Below are 16,356 nucleotides of genomic sequence, written 5' to 3'. Positions count from 1 at the left end.
AGTAACTTGTTCATAAACAGACCTAGAAACTCAGCATTGAAACTCTGTTCTTCATTTACTGTACAGCAAACTGCTCAGGGAGAATTAAAATGTATTCTGCCTTTTATCATTAGGCCTCAGAGAGCAGCTGGTCATTTCCACTGCTTTTGGGCACCATGCAGGCTGAGCCCCACTTGCCTGGTCAGCAAAAACCTCAGTATTTTTTTCCAGCAGGAATACAACCTCCATGACAGAAGGAAAGGAGGAGAAGAGCACAAGCTTTACTGTTCTTCTGCATAAAACCTTGTCTTCAGTGGTGGTACAATTACACTGGCAAAGAACTGAGGACAGCAGTGTCAAAGTTGCCCCCACTAGGTGCAGAAAAGCTGGTAGAAAGCAAATGAGCCTGGTGGGTGGCTGGAGGGAAGCTGGAGGGAGAGCAGTGGGAAGTTAATCTTGACCAGAAAGGACGTGCAAAATTCACTACCCTGTTGGGCGTGCAGTGCCTATGGATGCTTGACCACACCATGAAACAAGATTGCCCGGATACAGAGCACAGTTCAAAGACTCAGCAGGCAGCAGACTGTCTCTCAGTTAATTAGCAGGGACAAACACTGACAACTTAGGAGTTGTCTCCTTTTTTAGGCTGCTTCTTGATCAGTTTGCTTGGTTTTGCCTACTTCTGGTCACTTTTCTACTGTGTGTCTTCCCTGAGAATCCCCACCTTTGGCATGGCATATGCGCACAGGGCCTGTCTGCAGAAACCTACACCCATTAAATAATAATGGCACATACGTTCCTGCTACTTCCACTTAGGGTCTTTTTCAAAGGCAGACTACGGTGGCAGCCAGCTATCCTAGCAAGAAACTGTATGTGCTGAAACTTGTATAAATGTGAAATTAGCCACCTGCAGTAACTGTTGTAAAATTTTTAAATTAGTAACGGTGATTAGTCTCATTTCTTGCTGGGATATTAGGGAACTAGCATGAAACAGCAGTAAAAAGGTTCCTACATAGTCCAGAAAGTTAGTTAAACCAAGTCTTCCTCCTTTAGTGAAATCTAAAACCTTGCTGAACTCACTGCAGGCCCGCCTGCTTGCAAGAACTTTGTCACCCTATATCCCCACTGGAATAGCACAAAAGAGAACAGGAAAGAGTGATCCATTTTTTAATGCCTGCTAAAAATTAATCTGGCATGAAAAGAATTACAAGTCACAAGATGTCACAAAACTGGAATGTTTAAGCTTAATAAAATCACAGTTCCCAATCCCATTTTTTTCCAGTTTGAGGCGTCCGATCTTCAACATACATTTCCATACTCTTCACTTGATTTACCGAAGTACGTGGAAGCTCTGAATAAATAGCATGGCTTCACTCAAACATGTACTGTATCACAGAAGGATCCACTTCCTCTGCCATCAGACTGGCATGCAGACTTTGGATCGTTGCTTTTTTCCCCAAACGCTGTTTCCACAGGACAAATGCAGCTACGATCTGTGACTGCAGGTTGTGAGGGTGATTGACTTTACATCGATAGATGTCAGTATGGGACAAACCCAAGCACAGAACCACATGCTCCCATTCAGGTCCCAGCCTCCTCGCCAGCTTGTTCAACTGCTGATCTGTTGGTGACATCTTCAAAATGCATGGTGCAATTTCAGCTAAATCTGTAAAAGAGAAAAACAAAAAAGAGAAAGAAAAAGCATGTGTGTGTCACTAGGCAATGCTGCAAATATTAATGTGAGACCTTGACAAAGGAGGGAATAAACATAAGCAAATCTGAGGTGAAAGAATTAATGAAACAAAGCAACAGAATATGTATTTCCCTAGAAAAATTAATTACATAAACAACCAGAAGATTAATCAGAGGAAAACTAATGCTCAGTGGACCATACTAGGGAGCCTTGTGGTTTTGGAGGTCAGTAATTCAGACATCAGAACTGTATACCAAAGCAAAGACTTCCAAAAGCAATTACAGATTTCAGGGTAATGAACAAGAAAGGTTTTCAGGGAACCCGTTTCCAGCAGCCATCATCCTCTGAAAATCAATGTGCTTGCACCAGTATGATATAGTGACAAATGACAAATATGGGACCAATAATACTTTATTACTCCTATTCTGTGACTCCATTCATACACTTCAGAAATAGCTTTGATTCTTTAGATTTTAGATACTACTCTATTTTTTTTTTTTCTGAGGGTTGTTCCCAGGAAATTCTTGTCTCCTAAAATGTTGCTTACCCTTTGTGCCCTGTCATATACAGCAAACTCATTTTGAGGAGACCAGCCTTGAGGGCTTTTCGTCTGTTTGAATTAATCCATAAGCATGGTTCAGGTGAACCCAAATGAACAGGGCATCAACACTGTTCACCAAGACAAATTATGCTTCCTTATCCCTCAGCCCAGTTCTTGTAACACTCCTGAAAACAGGCATGTATGTGCCACAGCTCCATTCATCCGAGCTCCTTAAAGATGTTTTCAGGAGAGTGCAAGGAGGTCCCATTTTTTCTCTGACATTTTTGCCTGACGTTAAGTCCACTAGCATAGTCCAAGTACCCAACAGAATGCACTCTTCATCCAAAAAGATGTTTAGCATTGAACTGGTACCTGAGGAGGACAGGATCAAGAGAACTACGAAAACAGCTTTCACAGGAAGCATTAAGGTAGCTGTAATTATCAGCAGTAAAAATCTTGTAGGGACTGAATACACAAATGATCTCTTTATGTGTTCCCTAGGATAATCTGATAATTAAAAAAAAAACCCCAAAGTATTCATACAAAGAGTGCTAGTAGCCAAGTGAGAATGCAGTGCTATTCAGAAACGTGCTGCATGGGATCCAGCTCACCTAACTACAGATAACACCCCCTGAACTAAATATGTTAGGATTAATTATTGCTAAGAAGAGAAATAGGCTCTTCTAAAATACAAACTCTCTCATTGGAAAAGAAGATGTCTAAAATAATCAGCTTAATTACTCCTCTAAACACACACATTTCTCTCCACTGATTGTTAAAGGAGCACTGGACATAAGCTCAGATGTTGATGTTAATGCTGTAAACAGCCAGTGCCAGTGAAACGATTCTCTGCCTGTAAGTTCAAACCACCAGCCTTTAAAAAGGTGCATTTAGAAAAGCAGCATAAAATACCTACAAAGTATATTTGTTCTTCGATAGCCTTTGTGATCAAAAGCTGAAATGAAGAGCCAGTGCAGTCTGCAATTGCTGCTCTACTTCTGTTGCTGAAGGTACCGCGACAAAACACAGGCAAAATATCCCCTTGAAAAATGCTGATTATAGTCTGTTGGTCTGAAGCAGCAGACTCCCTACAGAAATGCTGCTTTGCAAAATCTAATTTATAGCTCCAATATCATGCCCACAGTCTCCACTACAGCAGAACAGAAACACCAGAAAGCACCATTCCTTCATTTTATCAAAAGTAATTGTTTTTGCATAGAACACCCAGAGCCTGCAAACGTTTGTACAATTTCAGCCAAATAATACATAAGAACTATACAAAGCTGCTTTGAGTAAAGAGAAAATTGCTTTCTGAAAACTATTTAGGTCCCTTTGATCTTTCTGTCTCCAGACTGCCAAAGGAATCTGGGGCAAGTGCTGGTTTGTGGATAGGGCAGAGGATGCACAACTTCTGAAGAAGGCTGAGTAATACCAGTGGGGCTGCCCTATGCAGTCACATCACACGTGATACCAATTTCACAGGTAAGTCAGGACAAGGCAGTGTCTTTCATGAATGCAAATACTGAGAATAAAATAAATATAGCTACACTGTGCTGTCACCAACAATACTTTTCAATATTAAACCCTTTACTTGGCTTATGGTCAGCTACTAAGCGTGTGCCCACAGCAGTGATACCTGCCAGCCTGGGCTTTTTGCTCTCATGCTGGAGTTTTTCTATGCCATGTCCACTAGCAGAATGATTTTATGATACTGAAATGTGATCAAGCAGGAAGGCCTAACAATAATACATGTCAGCTTGTCCATCCAGCCTTTCATATTAGGCAGGCTTTTTTACTACAACAAGTACCTTGCCTTCAGCCTGTTATCAGTCCTTTAATAAGGATCAGAATAAAACCCATCCAGGAGATCTTTTCATCTTACGCTACCATCTGATTCTAATATGGATGTGGAAAACTCTGGGACAGAAGCCAAATGTTAAATTTAATACAAAGGACTGTTATTTCAGTCCCATTTTATTTTCTGTGATAGCTCATTTTCAGCTCTGATACAGTCACTGAGCAAAATCTGAGATAAATATTACATGACAGGCAATGTTATTTAGAGGTGTAGAGAAACATTTAGTGAGAGCTTTCAGTTATGACAAATGCAAAATCACAAAAAGATTTGGGTATGTTCTAGGATTAATGCCACTCTAATTTAATAAACATAATGGCATTTCAGGTGAAATAGAAATGAGTTCTCTGTGCTCATGCCCAGACTGCTTTGAATACATTGCAAAAACATTAAAGATACCGTTTTTTCAGCTATGTTTACTACAAACTCTCATTTATAATCTCCACTTGTCAGGAACTGCCTGAGGGAGGTAATGAGATTAGAGAAAAAGTTTCAATTATGCAGATCCTGCAGTTGCATTTGAAAGGTACTTTTAGGATACTGAGACCTTATTTTTGAAAAAAAAAGGTGAAGTTTTTCTTGCTCTAGGTGGGTCTGATGAGTACCACTGTACATGCTTTTGTTAAGCATACATTTCCACTTAGCAAAATGAGGACTGCACTGGTAAAAATGGGAAGAAGTGGGGCTTGGGGCACCACCAGAGGGTGTTGAGGGTTTCTCTGGAGAAGGCAATTTGTGCTGCTGTCACCTCCAGTGAGAACACCAAGTGAAACACTGTGTCCAGCTGTGGACATGGTCTAGGTTGCAAGGTGCCAGGGTCACACACTGCAGAGATTTAGAGGCTGGAGTGTCACTGCTCATGCTAAAGCCACTACGGCCCTGAGGAATGAAGAGCCAACAGCTTTGTGCTGAGGAGACAGCCAGCCTGGTGCAGAGCTTCTCTCCTGGGACCACCAGCCAGCTGGCTGGCATGGTTCTTGGGACCATGAAAATCCCCTTCTGTAGGGCTGGAGATAGGAAGGACACTCTCCACTCTGGTTGTGAAGCTGAAACTGACCCCAAGAAAGACCCATGGCTCATTCTATTCAAAGCTGTAGCACAAAGGAATGTGCTTCTCCCCATCTCCAGCTCTCACTGGTGAAGGAAGCTCATCCACACTAAGCCTTTGTCCTAGTTGTTCCAGCTAAAAACCAGGAGATGTTGACAGCTTCTGGCCTGTGTGTACATCTGTACTTCCAGACCACTGCACAAACCAGGAGTTACAGTGGTGCTGGGGAGTGTGGACAGGAAACAGAGCTGGATATAAATAGACAGTATCACAGATACAGACCAGACAAAACAGAGTCACCCAGATAACAGAAACACAAAAAACACATGGGGCAAAGACAGACAGTCATCGCTTTTGCATTTCTTTTTCATCAGAACCTCTCTAGCTTTAAGTAGGAGACCACAGGAAGGTATTGGAAAAATCAGGGGGATGGAAAATAAACTCACCTCAGCTGTGTCCCACTTGGCACAAATGGCTGGATGTAAAATAAAGTCCACACAGGAGACAGCAGTAAAAAAGGCTGAAGCATATCTGGGTGACCTGCAAAGTACCCAGCTGAGTCCTCAAAACTGCTGGAACCCGAAGTGCCTTAAAGTTTTGTCTAAAGGACCCTTCTCCATGTAAGTGTGACTTCTTTGTGCATGACCAAAGCATTTGTTGGAGTTTCAGAGGGACTTCTTCCCTGTGAAGTCAATACATTTTAACACACACCCAACTTTCTGGCTTTTGCTCCCTGCTGTGTAAAAGGGACTTCGATGGAAATTGCACCTGAACACAAAGTGCTGAAAAAGTCTCAATGAGTTGCTGCCTAGTCCAACAAGAACAGTGCCACAGGCAGTTTAGGAGACAGTTGAGGAGTCAGGGATATATAATAGCCCATCTTTAAGCCCATCTAATAATCTAAATCTGTCTGTTGGGAAAGGTGTCTCTGCAGACTGGTCTCTGCTTCCAGCACTGCCTCTGTATTTTATCCATTTAAAGGACCATGTACATACTTGTTGGATAAGACAGAAGAAGCCCTGGTAGAGGAAATGGGAATCCAGGTATCTCTGAGCTGCACACTGTAATGCTGAGCTGCACGGACATATTCCTCCTGGTAAATAATTACAGCAAAAATTATAAAGATTTCCCTGGGAAGGATCAAGAATGCTTCCTAGCCTCCAGAACAGCACCTGCTTGAGAGAAAACTCTCCTGGGAATCAAGCAGTATGCTAAAATCAAGCATGCGAGAGCCCTTGGCATAAACAATGCTAGGAAAACACTCTAATTTTTATATAATCACATCAGAAACATGTAGGTGAGTCTGGTCTTCGGACCTTGCATTCCTAGAATGGGACTGTAAAGAGGAGTAACTGCTTGGGCATGCATCTGGCCTCAGCATCTCCTCCTGCTAGGTGTATGGAGTCCTTCAGCAATCTGGACTCAAGTCAATAACTGTTGTTCGCTTAACCCTCTTGTCAGATCCTCATAATGATTTCTAAAGAGTTCAAAGCAAACATTTCAGAGTCCTCTTTAATCATCTTTTCTGGCATCTGGAGAACAGTTCTTCCGTGAGAAGTGCTGAAGTTAGATTAAGAGGTTCTACAAGCAGCAAACCAAAGAAGCCTCACTTCCTCCCAGGATGTGAATCCTACAGCTAACTTCAGGTCTTCTCTTGCTGCTTACCTGTTCCCAAGACACTCATTAAACTGCTCCTTTTTTCAATAGCAAATTGGCAGGCTTCTTGAAGTTGGACAAGAGGTTCAGAAGCTACTAAGGATACATGCATACACACAACACCCCACAGGAGAGGAGTGCATGGCCCTGGTTACTAGGGGAAATTAAACTAAAAGGGACCCTGAAGCTCCTTAGAACCATTGTGGCTAACGTGCCATCAGTGGCATGTGGGGTAATTCAGCTAAAGGAAAACATACATAATAATGAATCTAGTGTGAGGTTCTGCTTTGTTCCAGCCCCCTCAGAGAGCAGTGCACTCATTCAGCTAGCCTGAGCCACAGACCCAGCACTGGGTACAGAATGGGCATGGTTGGCAAGGCTGTGTGCTGTGTGTTTTGGCAGCTGTGCTATGTTCCAGAAATTATTTACTGACTGAATGTCACAATAGTAAACAACTTGCACATAAACAGGTATATCTGCTTTAGAGTAAAATCCCCTTGGCGTGAGCACAATGGTGAGAGTGTGTCATGAAGAAAAACAACACTTGGCAGATCAGGTTGGGACAGGCTTTCATGAGCAGCGAGGTGGGGTTGCAGAACCTGAACTGAAGGACTGTCCGTAACGCTCCCACTAATGAAGACACTGGAGATTTCTAGGAGCTGCAACCCCCCTGACCTGCCATAGATGCTGGATGAAAGGCACAGCAGAGAAGAAGCATTTTGAGGGATCACAGTAAGTGCTACAGATCATTGAAGTCAAACACAAGATTATGGTGGAGATCCTGGTGACAAGGCTAGAATAAACAGAAGTTGTTGGGTAACTGCAGGGGATGGCTTGGTCTGATTTTTTAGAAAAGAAGATGGGAGGTTACAGTAGATCTCCATTTGTACAGCTGCTCTGCTGCTTTTTTGTTCAGCTGTTCTCTCCCAACACTGTCCTAACAGGTGAAACTGCAGGCAAATGCCTGTCCTCTTCCTACATCACATTCAAATTCATAAGCCAACTTGCAGCCATGAATGACTGGAGTGCCAGACAGAAAATTATCACACTGAATATACAACACTTGGCAGGTCTTCATGGATTGTGCAGCACTTAGTTGCTCCTGTGCAAGTTAAAACTTATCATGAAGCATTATAAGGTTATTTCACTGCAACAAACTTTAGGATCCAGTTTGGGATCTGCTTAAACACAGGAAACAAGTTCAATTTGCAAATCACTGAAAAAGAGTAAAACAGACTATCCAGAAACCAACCTCTACTATATAATTTGGATGTTATTTTTTAATCTTGTTGTCATTGTTGCTAATTAAACACCAGACTGATTCAAAGGCTGAGAAGGGAGCATTAGTATTTTGCAACAGCTCCAAATAATCATGCTCCAGAGAACATGGAAAAATATTTCTCTTCTAGGTATCAGCACATACATATCTTCTATGCATCTGCAAACAGCATGGATCACTCAGCCCATCCAAAGTCTACTCAAACCCACCAGGTCTACCTCCTGGTTTCAGTGGGTTTTAAAGAGTGCTTGACCAAGGAGCAAGAAAAATTGAACTGTACTATTTGCAGACAGATACCTGACCTCATTAGAGATAACTTTCCATAGTTAATACACACAGCTTAAATTCACTTACAGAAGAAGAGTAAAATAACTTGGAGAAGTTGTATAGTCTTTTCCTGCTTTTAGCATGTGCATAGCTGTTTCCCTGTCTCTCCTTCCAAAGGTGAGCGGTGAGTTACATGGGTAGCTGTGAGGTGGGAGGCTGTAATAGCTGTTCCACTTGCTCATGCTGGTTGCCTCCTTTGAAGGCTCCTGACTACCAAAGAGATGCCCACCTCCTTCATCCCATTTTAGGCTACTGGAAGATACCACTTGATGATGACTATGAAGCAAGAGCTGATCTCTGTTCTCTGCTTGGGAAATCCAGATTCTTCCTCCCACAGGGTTGACTCAGCTTGGGGAAATCCCAGTGATGGAAAACCTGCACCTTTGTAGGAACAATAGGTCCAATATCTTCTTAAGAATATATATCATCTTCCCTAAAGCAATCAATTCAAATCTTGGTCAGTCAAATACCCAAACTACAGAATGGAATCTGTACAGTAAGCACATTGAAAGAAAAACACCCAAAATCAAGCTTTAGAAAGCAGTATATTTTTTTCAGCTGACCATGTTACAGTAAAACAAATCTAACAGAGAATTCTATGCTTGTTTGAGTAGTTATGCTTCACAATTTCTGTAACTTGCTAACTTCTGATCTGATGAATGCAAACGCTATACAGAATTTGCATGAATAAAACCAACTTCTGTCAATTAGTGTTCATAAAACACTTACTTGTAAGCATACTTCTATTATGGCAATTTACATTCCAAGTGTCTTAAATTATGAAAGGCACTAATCAAAACAAAAGAAAATATGAAATACATTTTTAAGACTGGCTGCATTCTTCCACATTGTGCTGGTTTTTTATGACTTGCACTAAAAGGTACAAAGTTCTCTGTCTTATTTTTAACAAATTGGAATCTACCATACATATGACAGCCAATATGCAGAATAAATTGTGACCATGATCCTTTGATAATCAAATCTATGGCAACTTTAAACAATCTCCCTGAAGTGAAGCACAATCCACCCAAGGTACCAAATTCAGCTTCTTCCTGTCAAAAGCTTGCTGGGACTCTGCATTAGTGGTGTAATTAAAAAGTACATATATCTTCATTTGTTGGCAGCTCTTCTCCTCTGTGAGCTCTAAAACATCACACTTTGTGACATTAAGTACATTTTGGGTATTAGGGTAAGAAAAAAGCCTAAAATTTTGTAAATCTACAGGCAGTTCAAGAACACAAACGTTTCTATTTTGGCTCAATACCAGCAGCGAATTCATATATTCTTTATCGCTTGCTAATGACTGCCTAGTAGCTGCAGATGTGGAAGCAGACTGCTGAAACTGGAAACACAATCATTCAGATTTCATAACAAAAGTTTTCAGTTGTATTCCCACTATTCAGTTTCAGTAGCTATGCAGTTTTTTTGAACATTTTTTAATCTCTCCTACAGGATTTGTACCTCTACAGATCTCTGCTATACTGATAGTCTTCAGTACTGATCTATGTTAAACAGATTGACAGAGAAGTCTGTAAATTAATTAATTCTCTCTTCAATTCCCACCCTGTTCAAGCCATAGAGAGCAATCCCTGGGTTTAAGGAATTGAAAGAGATTGGGTTTTCACATCTTTGTTCACATTTTACTGGAAAGAACAGGGAGGAAGTTTCAGCAGTTAATAGTGTGGATGTTATTTTGTCTCGCATGTGAAAAAAATTAATTACAATCCCACACAGTATTTCTCTGCTGCTGCATACTATGAGATCAAATAATTAATTTCATAAATAAATGGTGGCTGCAGATGCATGCAAGGAAAAGAACACATATGCAAAGTAAACACAAAACAACATACTAGAGTGTCTACTCTCTTTTCAGGCAGGATGACCCTACATTACAGGCATGATTGGACTTAATTATACTGTGGTTTTATATATTTTTTTTTCAGCAGCATTTTATGTTGTTCTAGACACTGAAGTTGAAGTAAAATTTGCTTGATATTTCCTATTAATTTCTATATTGCTATACATAAGTGAGCAATATGCATGAGCACTGAAGCCACAGCTAATGATGCCATCCTTGCAGTATACCTTTGGTATAAATGCATGAACAGGTTCAGCATGCAGCAATACACTAAGGAAAAAAAGAAATATCTGCTCAATTGTTAGGTTCTGTGGAACATTCAAGCTTTTAGGAATTACTAGACAGCACAAAGACACCTGCTAGCCTGAAAGTAGAGATGAGAGTCTTTGTTTTACAGGCCAGCCATCATACCAACAGTCAACTCTATAAATAATGATGAAAACATCAAATTCTGAAGTATGTCACTGCATTTCCATATACTTTTGAATGCTGTGCAGTTCCTAGTGAACTGAATGGTGTTTGATAATACAGCACTTTCAAACATTAATTGTAGGTCTGAAGCCCACAGAGCCATAATTTCTTTTTGTCATGTGTCTTCTCCACGCTGTCACAAACAATAATAAATGATCAGTGGGTGGTTGTATGAAGTTGTGATGAACATAAAACACATTCATATTTGTCACAGACCTCTCATGGTATCATAGGAGGCAAATGTTTACCCATGTGGGTTGGGCAGCTCTGACACAGTAATTCACCCACTCTAAGTGAAAAACAAAGATAACTGGAGCAATTAATGATTGTTTTGTCAGCGAGGTGACAAACTCATCATGCAACTTTTGTCAGGGGATTGGAAGCTAACTTCTTTTGACAGACATTACTCGAATGCTTATTTCAAAAAGCCTGAGCTGTCTTTCAAAGAGCTGAGGCAAGTGTTAAGCCTGCTGCTCCTTTGCATGCAAGAATCAAAGCAGACTCCTTAGGCTTTTAATCTGCTGAGTACAATAAGTGAGTAAACTTTTTAAAATAGCCACTTTCCTATCAAGAAATCTTTCTAAAGGCTGCAGCATTTCAGCAATAAAATCATGTGCTTGAACTTTAGCTATCAATATTCCTTTCATGCAACAACAACAACGACACTGCCAGTATGAAGGATTGTTTTCTTTTAAAACAAAACTAATCATATGTGTTTCCCTTGCAGGACTTAAACGAAATATGACAATAAGCCATCTATTTAGCCTTGATAGAACTATTCATTCCTCTTCAAGATTTTTTTTTTTTTCTTCAGGTTGGCTCTTCTTTTTGCTTTGGCTCAAATCATTAGAAATATCAGAATCAAAGATCTGCACAACAGATGGAGCTCAGTTGTGAAGAATGCCTTTGGCTGGTGAGGATCTTTGCCTGGCAGGTGTCAAACCAAAATTAATACTGCACATATTATAGCGAAGTGAGACTGCGTTCCTTCCTGACCACAAACATGTATTAATAGAACAAGCCACGCACAGCAAGCTAAAACAGTACCATCATTCTGCTGAATTCTCCACTGCTTGGCATTTTATTTAATCACTTACATCCATGCAAAAGGAGTAAACAAAATGCAACAGGTTAGTTTAGTGTCTCTTTACAGATATTTTGTATAGGTGTAAAAGACTTAACAAAATGCCGTAAGCAACGTGGACTAAGACACCTCCTGTTTTTTTTTTTTCTTCCATTTTTTGCATCAGTGCTTTAAATGCTTATGAACTTTAGTAGACTTTCTGACATTTCAAAATCCACAAGAAAAAACAGGTAGTGGTACTGAAATACACTGCTCAGCTACCATCAGTTGCTATGTCTGCCTTGCCAAATGAAATTCAACAGCCTGAGTCAGAAGACAGAGCTTTCCATAGGTGCCAGGAAGGAGGGCTTCAGGTGGCATCACCTCCTTCTCTCCCTTTTCAAATGAGTGGGAGGCTTAGCATCACAACCAACCCTCTCAAGTGCCAAGTCACTTGAAGATACACAAGAAACCAATCTGGAACCTCATGGCTGGTTTCACAGATCCATACTGTCCAACAGCAATTTTAGCTATCCAGTAGGGCAGTAATTCTAGAAGGTCACAGCTGCAAGAGTTTTAATTATCTGTAAAGCAAATGTGAGATTGTTTGTGTGTGTGTGTGTGTGTGTGTGTGTGTGTGTATACATACACACATAATTTTTCAAAATCTTAATTAAAATATATGAAAGTCTCAGATATATGCAAGTCAAATTCATTCCCTTTTTTCTATATCATTTCCACAAATTCAGGTTAGGGATCGGTCACCTGACCCTGGTAGGAAAAGGGTGAAAATGGGAGTGTGGGTGAAGTAATTTCTGAAACCGAGTTTCTAACTCAGAGAGCACTTCAGAGCAGCACGGGTTGAACGAGCACTTCTTTCCCCCGTCAGCACTGACACAACAGCCCGCGCCATGTGCTCAGCGGCGTGGCTCGTGGCTGCCCTGTGACACGACACGCTGATCCGCTGCAGTCATTAGAGATCCCAGGAAAGAACGGAAAGTAAGGAGATGACTCACAGCTGCAACCACGCACTTGAAGGCTGAGGACCCAATTAATCTTCTACTCACTCAGGAACAGCATTTTGCCAAAGCAACTGAAGTAAGTTCAAAATCAAACAAGCTATTAGCAAACATTTGTATTACTTCGGCTATTTGTAGAACATTTATGCTAGTATTAGTGGGACGATTCATATACAAAACCTAAATATCTGAAAAGATCTTTTGCTTAAACAATTAATTTTCGTGTCTCGTGCATAGAGAATGTTTTCCCTCATAGTTTTGTAGTCTACTAGCTGCCAGACTTTGATCCAGAATTGAAATTTCAGTAATTTTGGCTTTTGTACCTAACGAATCAGAAATAAAAATGTTTTAACACCGGAATGGAAAGGCTGGAAGATTGACAGACCATAAAAGATTTGTTTTACTTGGTTTGGGATTTTTACACAGGTATGTCTAATCTAAGTAAGACTGAAACAAAACCAAAAAGCAAAACAAAAACTAGACAAATTTCCTCTGTCCCAGAGATGCAGAAGTACAAGTGTTGTTTGTTTGTGTCCCTGAAGGAACCAAACCTGAAATCCTGCTACAAACAAGAGAGAAGGGCTGTTATTTCCTTGACAACTGTTTTCCTGACATCACAGCAACCCCCTAGAGGTAACAAAGGAAAACCAATCTTAAAAAAAGGATTTTTCCTTTGCTTAAGCAAACATCTTTTTAGTTCTACAAACTCAGAAACAAAGAAATCAAGAGGCTTTTTTTCATAATGCTGAATATTTTAGCACCAGAACTGTAAACATCAACATCTTTTCCTTCCTTCCTTCCTGCCTTCCTTCCTGCCTTCCTCAGATATAGCCATTATGCATTGTTTGACTTTATTAAAGAAATCAAACACACCTTGAAATGAACTTTCTAACTGATTTTGGGGTTAGATAGGGTGAAGTATTTTGACCTTCACATTCAACACATTACCTAATTTTGTGTGTGTGCCCCTCAGAGAAGAGGTAAATGACCTGGCGATGCGAGGTTAACACATTCTGCAGAAGTGACCTCAGATTTCCCTTGCGGAAATGCACCACACCACATCGGCGTATGAAAACCCAGCCATGCTGAGTACAAACCACACAGTGCCCATCTACTTAACTGGGCCTTCCACCTGCACTTTAGTGGGTGGAAATATCCTAATGACAGAAGGTTCACGTGCAAGTTTACAAGAACCAAGTGCAGAAGACAGATGAAAATTTGGCTGCAATTCTTTGGTGTTCTCTGATCTTGGGAGATTCAAGCTTTCTAAGTCTGTTATGGAGCCTAGGAGTTGTATGGTAAAGTCACAAGATGACCTATTTAAGTAGCTTTATTCAGTTCTGTTGATTGAAAATGGGGGTTTCTTATCTACTCAAAAGAGGTTGACAAGAGCATGAAGGTACTGCAACATCTCAGGCTTTTCAAGACCTGCTATTTACTAGGCATTACTTAATGATATTTATACTGTATTTGAAACATTTGAGAACTTCAGGCACCCCATGAAAAATCCTTGTTTGAGGCATCTTGGCATTTATAGAAGTATAAAGGTTTTGACTTCCAAAATTTCCAAGTAAATGGGAATAGCCAAGCTGAAAACTATGAAGAGCCTTACTGTTTTCAGGAAGCTCTGTGCAGGCAGACTGTGAGACTTGGGACAAGAATCCTTGGATCATCTCAAGAAGCCACAGCTCCCTTTTAAATAATCCAGGTCTAAAGCATTTGACAAAGAGACTCAACAGACCCCTTCTGTAAACCAAGCAAGGAAAGTAGAAGCCATTTTCAATACGGGTCTTTGTGTCATGCAAGTATCTCCACATGAAAGTAGAGAAACTCAGTCAACCAAAGATGCCTGTGTCTGTAAGTAAGGCAGGAGCACAGCTTTTACAGGGAGCAAAAGTCTGTTTGGAACAGCTGAACAAAAGTTTGATGAAGGAACTTCAGACAACATAGAAAATTGTCTCAGATACACAACTGAAAAAAAATTGTAGCTCTATAAACCCACTGAATGCTATTTTAAAGACAGTTTCATTAAGAAACACAGCTTGAGAATATCTATCAAATAAGATCAGGGCTATATGCAGGGACAGCAGGAGGCAGCTGAAGCAATCTGCAGCACAGCTCTAATGCTCACCAGTCTCTGACCCTGAGTAAAAAGATAATTACTGCATGAATGTGCACATTAGAGCAATCCAGAAAGCCCAGGAAAATACATATCTCTGCTCGAAAGAGATACTCCTCAGGTTTTACACAGTGGTCTACAGCTCTGTATGTCCCAATCCAATATACTTTCTTAGACTGACAACACAGCTGTGGCTTTAATTTTGAAGTCCACATTTTTCTATGGGAATCATTAAATACAACATACTTGTCCTGTTCAGCAGAAAACCAAATCCCTCTCTATTTTTTTATTCCTCCAAAGCCTTAATTCAATTGTGCAACATTTGCTTTAGTAACATATTCGAAGATGTTTTAGATATGACCTCATTTTTATACACCATCCCAGGCTTTCCAGGAACTCTGAACCAACAGCCTCCTAGCCTTTCTTGTATCTGAACTACTTGATTTTATAGCTTCTACACTATACTGTCTGGATACTCCCCGTGTGACTGGGAGGGGAGATGTTGTGGTAAATACAAACATTTAGGGAGGGGAGTTTGCAATCTCAGGCGTGGGTTGTGAAAAAGGCTTTTTATATATTAGGTTATGTACACAGAGTTTGCCATTATTATGTTCAAATAACTCCAAAGAGCTGGGCCTACACAGGTGAAAAAAGAAGAGCACCAGAGGAGCCAACAGCCCAGCAGCTCATCTCCCCTGGATTTCCTACTCATGACCACAGCTCTGAAAGTGCCCATCTTCAGATGCTGATAGAGCCCTGCATCACCTCTGCAGATTTAATCAGACAAGCTAATTGACCAGGTCGAAGAGAGGTAAATAATAGATTGTCCCAAATAATCTTGAGTAAGGAACTGAGCATCCTGGAATATGGAAATCCACTAAGGTACTGATATAAAAAGGGAGCAGACAACCAAAGGAGGCAGTTGCTATTTGTGCTGAAATGTTATGGAAACAAATAGGCACATATCTGCACCTCACCTCTATTCTCCTGGTTGCTTCACATGGAATTTTAAGGCATTGGGTTTAATATGGAAAAACATACCTTTGATTCAAATTCTGATGTCTGCATTTACACAATGATAGTTTTTCCAGGACAGTTCACAATGTAGATTCCTTTTGGTCTCTTAGCACTGACTTAGTCTATTCCCACTTTCTGCCACCTTCTCTTCCCTGCCTCATCTTGCAATTGCTGGAGAACTCTGGAGCTGGGACAAGGTGCTACCACCATGTCCATCCACCACAGAAAGGCAGCTGGTCAGTTGCCCAACCCATGCTGGGCAGGCATGCAGCACTCCCACTGGATATGTGGACTTGTCTGTCAAAGGTATGTTGCAAGTTTTTCCATGACAAAAACGCCCTCCTACTCTCAAAAAATGCCTTTTTTGTTTTTCTTTTTCTCTTCCTTCTCCAACTTTTTCTCTCCTTCCCCCACTTTTTGAGCAGGAAGGA

At 40.7% G+C, this 16,356-nt stretch overlaps 1 protein-coding gene across 3 annotated transcripts in view; it reads right to left on the bottom strand.

Moving 5' to 3' along the window:
• Positions 1-1,132: 1,132 nt before the first annotated feature.
• CRADD (CASP2 and RIPK1 domain containing adaptor with death domain) overlaps positions 1,133-16,356 on the bottom strand; it is a 74,639-nt gene continuing 59,415 nt past the window's right edge. For all 3 annotated transcript variants that reach the window (XM_069000081.1, XM_069000072.1, XM_069000062.1), the window contains one exon: positions 1,133-1,645. In XM_069000081.1, the coding sequence (XP_068856182.1) occupies positions 1,350-1,645 (296 nt within the window). In that variant the 3' untranslated portion in view covers positions 1,133-1,349. The remainder of the gene's footprint in view (positions 1,646-16,356) is intronic.

This window comes from Aphelocoma coerulescens, chromosome 1A (assembly GCF_041296385.1).
Source record: "Aphelocoma coerulescens isolate FSJ_1873_10779 chromosome 1A, UR_Acoe_1.0, whole genome shotgun sequence".
In the NCBI taxonomy this organism is placed as follows: Eukaryota; Metazoa; Chordata; class Aves; order Passeriformes; family Corvidae; genus Aphelocoma; species Aphelocoma coerulescens.
This window is presented reverse-complemented; position numbering and strand designations above follow the sequence as displayed.